This window comes from Heterodontus francisci, chromosome 6, assembly GCF_036365525.1.
Source record: "Heterodontus francisci isolate sHetFra1 chromosome 6, sHetFra1.hap1, whole genome shotgun sequence".
Taxonomy (NCBI): Eukaryota; Metazoa; Chordata; class Chondrichthyes; order Heterodontiformes; family Heterodontidae; genus Heterodontus; species Heterodontus francisci.
This window is the reverse complement of record NC_090376.1, coordinates 155,237,517-155,249,653: the sequence shown is the minus strand read 5'-3', so window position 1 is coordinate 155,249,653 and position 12,137 is coordinate 155,237,517. Positions and strand designations below refer to the sequence as shown.

At 43.2% G+C, this 12,137-nt stretch overlaps 1 protein-coding gene across 1 annotated transcript in view; it reads left to right on the top strand.

Moving 5' to 3' along the window:
- LOC137371609 (cilium assembly protein DZIP1-like) overlaps positions 1-12,137 on the top strand; it is a 437,496-nt gene that overhangs the window by 318,297 nt on the left and 107,062 nt on the right. The window contains exon 11 of the mRNA XM_068034440.1: positions 2,208-2,249. Coding sequence (XP_067890541.1) covers positions 2,208-2,249 — 42 coding nt within the window. The remainder of the gene's footprint in view (positions 1-2,207; positions 2,250-12,137) is intronic.

Below are 12,137 nucleotides of genomic sequence, written 5' to 3'. Positions count from 1 at the left end.
CAATCCTGTGGATCTGAACGTTGGGGAACAGAATGTTGGAAGTCTCTTGTTCTTGGACGTGACTATGAGGATTGTGTGTATTCTGTTAAATTATCCAGGTTGTTTCCTAATCAAGCTCCATTTGGAGGCCATGCACCTGAATGACTGATGCGTGCTCCTGATTACGATACTTCATGCTGGGTGTGATCTTGTAAAATTACTCCTCTCATGTACAGAACAGATGTGCTTGAACATCAAATACACCTGGCCTAAAACAGATTGGAATGCAGCACCATGGACAGAATGACAATACTTTGTATTTCAAATCAAAAACCAATTGGTCTAGTGGAAAAACAATCCTTCTTAACACAAGTACTACGATCCATTACGAAAACAAAAAGGCACACAAATCCAGGATTTTATATATTTAAAGTAGAACATTGGTATGAAAAATGGTATGGCGGTGTAAACTATCCAATTCCTTAAATAGAAACAGAAAGTGCTGGATATACTTAGCAAGTCTGGCAGCATCTGTGGAGAGAGAAACAGTTAAGGTTTCATGTCTGTGACCTTTCATCAGAACAGTTCTGATGAAAGGTCACAGACCTGAAATGTTAATTCTGTTTCTCTCTCCACAGATGCTGCCGTATCTGCTGAGTATATTCAGCACTTTCTGTTCCTATTTCAGATTTCCAGCATCCACCGTATTTTGCTTTTATCCAATTCCTTAGTTTTATAGGAAAGGTAGCTACAGGGCTGAAGTTTATCAGCCCTCTAGAGATGGGCAGGATGGTGGGGTTGGGAGGAGCCCCATAAAATTGCAAGGGAAGGCAGCAGGGCTGGGGTGGTTGGAGTGCTCATCACCTTCCCAACGCCACTCAATGTAGCAGCAGGGAAGGCCCAGAGGCCAATTGAGGCCCTTAACTGGACAATTAATGGCCGCTTAAGGGCCACAATTGGCCTCTGGGCCTTTCCCGCTGGCATTTTACCGTGTGGACTGGTTTGTGGGGGGGAGCGGGGGGGGTGGGGGGGTGGGGAGAGGGGTTGCCCTCCTGCTTGGGCAATCTGTGGCCCATGGTGGACCCCCAGTGTCAAAGGCTGCCCCTGTGCCAACACCCCAACCCTCTGTCCTCAACAACCGCCCCCCCCCCCTCCCCACAATCACTTGCTGGGGCCTGCCTGACTGCCCCCGGTGAGCCCACCTCCACTTGCCTCCATTCTGAGGTTCCATGGCTGCTCCTGGTACTGTGCCCACTGCAGTACCAGCAGTGGCTACCACTCCCTTAAAGGGAGGGGATCCCAGCACCAGGCAGTTAATTGCCTGAGCACTGTAAAATGGAGCCAGAGTTCCCTAAAACAGCTTAGCTGGAGCCTGGCATTGGCTGCATAAAATTCAGCCCTATATGTTTAATTTCATAAGTGGATCCTTAGAAGGAAAGTGGACTTCATTATTTTTAAAAGGTGAACGTTCCTTTGATTTGCAAGAACTTGTGCTTGTACTCCAGCACAAGGGGTCCCATACATTAGCATAGATTGGAATATTCCTCTTCTGATATAGAAGATACCTTTGTATTTTCTTACCTTTCTCACTATCATCAAAATAATCACAAAGTCCAGATGGGAGAGACCTGGAAGTTATCATAATCCCTAAATAATAGATAAACCTATAATTTTGAATTATTGGCCTTTGTGAAAGTGTAATCTTTTCTTTCTTAATATCCAAGATAGATGCTGTCAGAAATAAGGGAAATTATAGTCTCCAGTTTAGTTCAAGTTACAGCTAATAGTCCAGGTATTGAGAGAATTAACAGATCTACCGAGGGTTTCCACTGCCTCACGTTTCATCAAAAAGTCGTTTATAAAAATAGAAAAAAATTAGTGTAGAATTGAGGTCCAATTATGGATTTATTGAGCTTAATTTGACATTGGAATCTGTTCTTTTGAGTTAGTGCTGTGAAGACTTTAGTTAGCGTTTACAGTCTGCAGACTAAGAATAATTGCCACTGGATATAAAAATTATTTGGATCTTTTTGCTTTTCTATTCAGAATTAATGAATATTTCATAAAGAAAGTTACTTATAGAGAATGGCTTAAAAAGTAGCTTTTTGAAATGCATGATGGTTTTTGTTATTGTGAAACTATTTTACTGAACTTTTGAAAATGACTGAACAATGTATTTATTTATAAAAACAAAAATGAAGCACTATGTCTTTTTTCCTTTGTTATAGTAGTTACTGCAACTCCTCCACGACGAAAGTCATTATTTAAAGGTAAATTCTGCTCTAAACAACTTCATTTAAGTTAACATTTTGATTTTTTTATAATGAGTAAGTTTGACCTAAACTAATTTTGGTAATATTTATATCTGATGAACTCCAGTCAAAAATAAAGAGGGTCTACTGTCAATGTAGGATTAATTAGTTTAAATTATTGTGCAGTTTTCATAATTTGTCATGATTATCACTGTAACCACGGAAATTTTCATGTTTCTTTCTTTAAAAAAAGACTGTAATGTTCTTTTTCTAAATCTTTTATTGCTCCATTATGATTATGAGAAAATGTAATCCTCTGCATTTAGTTGCTTCCGCTGTAGGAGAAAGCACAGGTTGTCAAAGGGAAAATCAATATGAATTATATCAATATGAATCAATATCAATACATAGTGAGGAAATTAAGTCATTGGATACCATCCTGTCATTTGACATGATTAATATCAAGAAAGGATGCGTAACTATTATCAACTTGGCTTTCCTCTGGCAATAGGGGCAAGATTTTTGTTCAAAGAAAAACCCTTGGCATTTTTTCTGCTAGTAATATATTATTGTTTTGATGACTGACTTGGCAGAGAATATCAGTGGATTTTTTTCTTAATTGGTAGAAAAACTGTTAAAAGTGCAATCCTGCAAGCAGCCTGCAAATAGCCCCGATTCTGTACTGCATTGGATTTTCAAAGATGCCACTTACAAGTTAGGGCCTAATTATGGACTGTTTCATTCAATGTAAATAATATGCTAAATATCCACTTCCAGTTGATTTAAGTTGTGCCTCCATTAAGAAAATTTACCTCTGAAAAGTACTGACATGCAGGATTGTATGTATTTAATACTTATGCTCTGTTTTAAATTTAAACTGTCAAAAAGGGCTTTTCACACATTAAACTACTAGAAGTTTACCATTAAATTCAATGCATGGCTTCCATCTAAACACAGGGCGAGATTTTGCCAGCCACGACGAAGTCCCTATGTTGGAACATATTGTAGGTGGTGTGGTCGCGTGGGCGGGTGACTGAAATAAAACAGCAATATTGTCGGAGCAATCCAATTAACAGCCAGCATGGTTGGGAGCCGGCCAGTTAGGTGGCATGGGCAGGGCAAAGTACTGGATCATGTCAGACAGGTGTCATATTTAAAAGGCTGTCAGTATGTAGTTCGTGTCAACTTATTGTTTAATTGTAATTAATAAAATCTGATATGCTGCACTGCAAAATACATCATTTATTAATATCTGCGCTATTGGGCCATTAACAGTTTGATTGCTCTTACAAAGAATATGATGTAAAGGGCCATACTACAATAGGTCAGTGCATTATCCATGTCATGGACTGATGTCATGATGGGTCCCATGAGGTAGTAAGAGCATTCAGGTAAAGGGCAACAGGGCTATAGAAGGTAAAAGATTTATTTGTTTGCATGCATGCCTAAGAAGGCTCATGTATTTGTGAGCTGCGAACCTCCCTTGCGTATATTTCATTGCGCATTGCCTGCGGTCCCTCAGGTGCATCGCCATGGTCTGCCTGGTCACCAGCCCCCTCCAAATCTTCACGCTCTAGGATATCCTCATTGATCAAAGCTTCAGAGCACAGCACACCACTACAATATGCAAGACCCTCTTTGGGGCATATTGAAGGGTTCCACCAGATCTATAAAAGCATTTGAACCACATTTTCAGAAGCCCTTTGGCTTGCTGAACGGTTGCCCGAGTTGTCACGTGGCAACTGTTGTATGTCTGTTTTGCATCTATGTTGGGATTCTGCACAGGTGTAGGAAGCCATGTCTTCAGTGAGTAGCCCTTTTCACCCACTATCCATCCTTGAAGGCACACAGGGGACCAGAAAAGCACCAGGAACTGTCCTGTTCACGACAACTTCCTGGGAACCTTGCACAAATCTGAAGGAAGTGTTTTTGATGCTTGCAAACCATTTGCACATTCAGCGAGTGGAAACCCTTCCTGTGGTTGGAGGCTGCTGCCTGGTCTGTGGGAGCCTTGATGGCCACATGCATGCAATCGATTACACCCTGCACATGGGGGATTCCAGCAATGGCACCGAATCCTACAGCCCTCTGAACCTGACAGACAGGATTGGTGCGAAGTGCACGTATTGGCCGGCCCTCTTGAAAATGGTATTGGTGACCATCTTGATGCAGTGATGAGCCGCAGCCTGGGAAATCTCCCAGATATCTCCAAAGGTTCCCTGGAATGATCCTGAGGCGTAAAAATTCAGTGCTACTGTGACCTTCACTGCCTCAGGCAATGGGTGCCCACCACTTCCCATTGGGCTCAGATCGTCTTATGTCATGGCATATAGCTCGGTGACTACCTGTCTGGGGATGCGCAGTCTTCGGTGACATTGCTGCTTCGACATTTGCAGAGAGCAGAGCCTCTGATGGTAAATCCTCTCTGGTGGGTAGCGGCTCCTGTGCTCAAGAGGCTGGTTGCAAGCCCCTCCGTGCCCTCCTCGTCCGCACCCCCTTCCAGCCTCATGATGCTCATGCCCCTCTGGGTGCTGCAGCCATACTCCCAATGGCTGCATCTCTCTCTCTCTCGCTTTCTCTCCCTCATTCTCCTCTTCACTGGAGATCTCAAAACCAGAGTGAATGAGATCTACTGTAGATTTCTGCACTCCTCAAGGCCTCTCACTCCCCTTACTCTGTATACATAAGTTGCAAGTCAGGGAGAACACTCAATCTGAATACCTCTGATGTGCTCACCAGATATGGCCACCTCGAGATTGTCGACACCACTGTTTACTCTCTCTCACCCTCCCTATGCTAGTTCTCGCCATGGCTGCCAACTGCACCCAAAACTGACCTTCTGCCGAGCTTCCACCTCCTTATAGATGGCAAGGCTCTGAAGCTCCATTGTTCTCATACCCACCCTCCAAAATTGTGAGCACCTCGTAAAATTGCCACTAATTGCCTGTTAAACAGGCTCAATTGCCTGTCCGCCACATCTGTGTTACCCCATCTAAAACTCAAGCAAGTTAGTTAAACACGATTTGTCCTTAATATATCCATCTGGCTTTCCTTAATTAATCCTCATTTGTCCAAGTGACTATTTATTTTGTTCCAAACTATCATTTCTAAAAGCTTTCCCACCACTGAGGTTAAAGTAACTGGCTTGTAATTGCTGGGCTTGTCCTTACACCCTTTTTTGAACAAAGGTGTAACATTTGCCATTCTCCAGTCATTTGGCACCACCCTTGTATATAAGGAGGATTGGAAGATTATTGCCAGTGTCATTGCAGTTTCCACTCTTACTTCCCTCAGTATCCTTGGATACATCTCATTCAGTCCTGGTGGCTTCTCAACTTTAAGTACAGCCAGCCTATCTAATACCTCCTCTTTATCAATTTTTAGTCCACTCAGTGTCTCAACTACTTCCTCTTGGACTATAACTTGGGCAGCATCTTCTTCCTTGGTAAAGACAGATGCAAAGTACTTATTTGGTACCTCAGCCATGTCCCCTGCCTCCATGTGTAAATCCCCTTTTAGGTCCCTAATTAGCCCCACTTCTCCTTTCACATCCTTTTACTATTTATATGCCTACAGAAGACTTTTAGATTCCCTTTTGCTTAGCTGTGAATCTCTTCTCACATTCTTTCTTTACTTCTCTTATTTTTTCACTTCCCCTCTGAACCATCTACTTTCACCTGGTTCTCAACTGTATTATCCACTTGACTTCAGTCATAAGATCATAAGAACTAGGAGCAGGAGTAGGCCGTCCGGCCCCTCGAGCCTGCTCCGCCATTCAATAAGATCATGGCTGATCTTTTCGTGGACTCAGATCCACTTACCCGCGCTCTCACCATATCCCTTAATTCCTTTATTGTTCAAAAAGATATCTACCTTAGCTTTAAAAATGTTTACTGAAGAAGCGTCAACTACTTCACTGGGCAAGGAATTCCATAGATTAACAACCCTCTGGGTGAAGAAGTTCCTTCTTAATTCAGTCCTAAATCTGCTGCCTCTAATCTTGAGGCGATGCCCTCTTGTCCTAGCTTCACCTGCCAGTGGAAACATCCTCTCTACTTGTATCTTATCTATTCCCTTCATAATTTTATATGTTTCTATAAGATCCCCCCTCATTCTTCTGAATTCCAATGAATATAATCCCAATCTGCTCAGTCTCTCCTCATAAACCAACCCCCTCAACTCCGGAATCAACCTAGTGAACCTCCTCTGCACCCTCTCCAGTGCCAGTACATCCTTTCTCAAGTAAGGAGACCAAAACTGCACACAGTACTCCAGGTGCGGCCTAACCAGTACCTTATACAGCTGCAACATAACCTCTCTGCTTTTAAACTCAATCCCTTTAGCAATGAAGGACAAAATTCCATTTGCCTTCCTAATTACTTGCTGTATCTGCAGACCAACCTTCTGCAATTCATGCACAAGGACACCCAGGTCCCTCTGCATAGCAGCATACTGCAACTTTTTACCATTCAAGTAATAATCCTTTTTACTGTTACTCCTACCGAAATGAATGACTTCACATTTATTAACATTGTATTCCATCTGCCAGACCTTTGCCCACTCACTCAATGTATCTATGTTCCTCTGCAAAGTTTCACAGTCATCTGCACACTTTGCTCTGCCACTCATCTTTGTGTCATCTGCAAACTTTGACACCCTACACGTAGTCCCCAACTCCAAATCATCTATATAAATTGTAAATAATTGCGGTCCCAACACCGATCCCTGAGGCACACCACTAGTGACTGATTGCCAACCAGAATAGCACTCATTTATCCCCACTCTCTGCTTCCTGTTAGTCAACCAATCCTCTATCCATGCTAATACTTTACCCCTAACGCCATGCATCCTTATCTTATGCAGCAGCCTCTTGTGCGGCACCTTGTCGAAGGCCTTTTGGAAATCTAGGTACACCACATCCACTGGGTCCCCATTGTCCACCTTGCTCGTAATGTCATCATAGAATTCCAAAAGATTTGTCAAGCATGACCTGCCCTTCATGAACCCATGCTGCGTCTGCCCAACGGGACAATTTCTATCGAGATGCCCTGCTATTTCTTCCTTGATAATAGACTCAAGCATCTTCCCCACTACAGAGGTTAAGCTAACCGGTCTATAATTCCCCATCTTTTGTCTACCTCCTTTTTTAAACAGTGGCGTCACATCTGCTGTTTTCCAATCTGCTGGGACTACCCCAGAGTCCAGCGAATTTTGGAAAATTACCGCCAGTGCACCTGCTATTTCTCCCGCCATCTCTTTTAGTACCCTGGGATGCATTCCATCAGGGCCAGGAGACTTATCAATCGTTAGCTCCATTAGCTTGCCCAATACTACCTCTTCTGTAATAATGATTGTTTCCAGGTCCTCACCTACGTTCGGCTCTTTGTCAATTACTGGCATGTTATTAATGTCCTCCACTGTGAAGACCAATACAAAATACCTGTTCAATGCCTCGGCCATTTCATCATATCCCATAACTAAATTCCCCTTCTCATCCTCTAAAGGACCAACGTTTACTTAAGCCACTCTTTTTCGTTTTATATATTTATAGAAACTTTTGCTATCAGTCTTTATATTCTGTGCTAGTTTTTTCTCATGTTCTATCTTACTTTTCTTTATAGCTCTTTTTGTGGCTTTCTGGTGACCTTTAAAGTTTTCCCAATCTTCTAGTTTCATGCTGTTTTTGGCCACTTTGTATGCCTTCTCTTTCAATTTGATAGCCTCCCTTATTTCTTTAGACACCCATGGCAGACTACCCCTTTTCTTCCAGTCCTTCCTTTTCACTGGAATATACTTTTGCTGAGCACTTTGAAAAATTGCTTTGAAAGTCCTCCACTGCTCGTCAACTGTCCCACCATAAAATCTTTGTTTCCAGTCTACTTTAGCCAAGTCCTCCCTCATTCTATTGTAGTCCCCCTTGTTCAAGCGCAGGACCCTGGTATTGGATTTTATCTTCACACTCTCCATCTGTATTCTAAATTCAACCATACTGTGATCACTCCTTCCAAGAGGATCCCTAACTATGAGGTCATTAATTATTCCTGTCTCATTACACAGGACTAGATCTAGGATAGCTTGCTCCCTCGTCGGTTCCATTACATACTGTTCAAGAAAACTATCACGGATACACTCAATGAACTCCTCCTCAAGGCTACCCTGACTGAGCTGCTTCGACCAATCTACATGTAGATTAAAATCCCCCATGATAATTGCCATACCATTTTTACAGGCATTAGTTATTTCTTTGTTTATTGCCCGCCCCAATGTGATGTTATTATTTGGTGGCCTATAGACTACGCCTATCAATGACTTTTTCTTCTTAGAGTTTCTAATTTCCACCCAAATGGATTCAACCTCATTCTCCATAGAACCTATATCATCTCTCAGCACCGCCCTGATGTCGTCCTTGAATATCAGAGCTACACCACCTCCCTTACCTTCCTGTCTGTCCTTCCGAATAGTCTGGTACCCCTGGATATTTAACTCCCAGTCGTGACCAACCTGTAACCATGTCTCCGTAATGGCTACCAAATCATATTCATTCGCGATGATTTGTGCCGTTAACTCATCAACCTTGTTACGAATGCTATGAGCATTCAGGTAAAGTGCCTTTATGCTAGCTTTCTTACCCTCATGATTTCCAACATCTCTAATAATAACTCCTGAGTTATCCTTTCTTTCTGCTTCTTTCATAGTCTGCCTTGAACTTAAACCCTCCTGCACACATGTTAACCTGCTGCTTACCTTTTTATTTACCATCATACTCCCTGTCGTTTTCCCTTTCCCTTCCCCCCGAGTCACTAGTTTAAAGTCCAAGAGACCACCCTATTTATCCGTTTCGCTAGAACACTGGTTCCAGATCGGTTCAGGTGGAGACCGTCCCATCGGTACAGATTCCCCCGGTTCCAAAACTGATGCCAATGCCCCATGAAATGGAACCCCTCTTTCCCACACCACTCCCTTAGCCATGTGTTTACTTCCCTAATATTCTTATCCCTAAGCCAATTTGCACGTGGCTCGGGCAGTAATCCGGAGATTATGACCCTCGAGGACCTGTTCCTTAATTTCGTTCCTAGTGCTTTATAATCCCCAAACAGGTCCTCCATCCTAGCCTTGCCTATGTTGTTAGTCCCAACGTGGACCACAACAACTGGATCCTCCCCCTCCCGCTCCAATATCCTTTCAAGCCAGTCAGAGATGTCCTGCACCCTGGCACTGGGCAGGCAACACACCATGCGGGACTCCCAATCCGGCTTGCAAAGGATACTATCTATCCCCCTAATTATAGAATCCCCTATAACTACCACTTGTCTTTGTGCACCCTTTTTCTGCTTCATCTTGCTCTCTATCTCTTTCATCATCCAGTGATCTCTGGATCTGTTTACCTACCTATCCCCCTGAAAGGAATGTACCTTGACTGTACCCAAGCTATTTCCTCTTTAAAAGCAGCCCATTGTTCGGATATAGTTTTGCCTGTCAAACTTTGATTCCAGTTTACTTGAGCCAGCAGCGGGAAATAGCGAGAGCAGAGTGGGTCATAAAGAGCCCACAGATAGCAAGACTTCATTCAGACAGCAGAAGGAAACAGCAAGAGCGGAGCAGGGCTAGCGGCCACTGCCAGTCTGTAGACTTAGAACCTGCGTTCAGAAAAAAATAATCAAGGTGTGACATCACAGGTAGGTGATTGGCTGTTGAGTATTTCCTATTTATCTTATCTAAACTGAGGAATAAACTGGTGACTCCTATCTTTCTTTTTTTAAAGTAAGGTTTATTCTACTAGTAAGGTGCATTACATATCAGTAGGGTTTATCCGTATTAATAAAGTTTATTAGCATTGGTAAGGTTTATTAATAGTAATAAGTTTATTATTATTGGTAAAGGTTTATTAGCAGTAATACGGTTATTAACTAACAGATAGAGGAATAGCAGGGCTGTTCCAACTTCTAGAGTGCACACTCTGTGCTATGTGGGAGCTCGAAGATGCCTCTCGTGTCCTGGATAACCATATGTGCAGAAAGTGTTGTTAGTTGCAGCAGCTCGAGCTCCTAGATTCAGAGCATCCATGAGGATGAGAGCTTCATGGATAACATGTTTATAGATGCGGTCATCTCACAGTTTAAGAGTTTGCAGGGAAAGAGAGAATAGTGAATGCCAGAGTCAAGAAGAAACAGGCAGGAGACCCCTGAGTACATCCCACTCTCCAGCGGTATTCAGTTCTGAATACTGAGGAAAGTGATGGGTTCATCTGGGAAGTGTAGCCAGAACCAAGGCCGTGGCACCACAGCTGGCTCAGCTGCACACGGGAGCACAAAGAATACTGAAAGAATGATAGTGATAGGAGATTCGATAGTCAGGGGAACAGACAGGCATTTCTGTGGCTGCAGACGTCAATCCAGGATGGTGTGTTGCCTCCCTGGTGCCAGGATCAAGGATGTCACTGAACGGCTGCAGAGCATCCAGAAGCGGGAGGATGAACAGCCAGCATTGTGGTCCACATTGGTACCAACGACATAGGTAGGAAGAGGGATGTGGTCCTGCAGGAAGAGTTTACTGAGCTAGGTAAGAAATTAGAAAGCAGGATCTCAAAAGTAGTAATCTCCAGATTACTCCCAATACCACATGCAATTGAGTATAGAAATAGGAGGATAGTGCAGATGAATGCCTGGCTGGAAAGATATAAACATAGAAAAATAGGAGCAGGAGTAGGCCATTGGGCCCTTTGAGCCTGCACCACCATTCAATACGATAATGGCTGATCATCCAAACTCAGTACACTGTTCCTGCTTTCTCCCCGTATCCCTTGATCCCTTTAACCCTAAGAACTATATCTAACTCTTTCTTGAATATATTTAATGATTTGGCCTCAACTGCTTTCTGTGTTCGCGAATTCCACAGGTTCACCAAACTCTGGGTGAAGAAATCCCTCCTTATCTCAGTCCTAAATGGCTTACCCTTCCTGTGCTATTTTACTCGCCCTCCCACCTCCCAACATTGTACCCTGAGGCCTGATAAAACCCAGCCCATGACGTCAGGTTTCACACACACACTGACAACCCCCAGCTCTACCTCACTTCCTCTGTGTTGTCAGGCTACTTGTCTGACATCCAGTCCTGGATGAGGCACAACTTCTTCCCTTTAAACATTGGGAGGACTGACGCCATTGTCTTTGGCCCCTGTTGTAAACTCTGTACCCTTGCTGTTAATTTCATCCCCCTCACCTTTACAGTCTAAAGTTGAACGAGCCTGTTTGCAACCTCAGTGTCCTATCTGACGCCAAGCTATCGATCCCATATCCTTTCCATCACCAAGACCACCTACTTCCGCCTTCATAACATTACCTGTTTCCATTCCTGCCTCAATCCTTCTGCTGTTAAAACTCACATTGATATTTTTATCACCTCCAAACTAAACTATTTCTATGATGACCTGAACAACTTCCCATCTTCCAACTTCCATGAACTTGAGCTCATCCAAATCTCTGCTGCTGTATCCTAACCTGCACCAACTGTAACTACTATCAATCAAAATATATTGGGCGCATGCACAAAAAGATTGCACCTCAACAGAAATGGCACCAATGTCCTTTTAGGATGATTTGCTAGTACTATTGTGGAAGGTTTAAACTAACTTCGGAAGGAACATAGGAGCAGGAGTAGGCCATTCAGCCCTTCAAGCCTGCTCCGCCGTTCCATATCATGGATGATTGTCCACAACAACACCATATTCCCGCACTATCCCCATATCCCTTGATTTCAATCACAACTAGAAATCTATCAATCTCTGTCTTGAACTTCTTCAGTGACTGAGCTTCTACCACCCTCTGGGACAGAGAATTCCAAAGATTCACCACCCTCTGAGTGAAGAAGTTCCTCCTCATCTCAGTCCTAAATGGTTTGCCCTTTATTC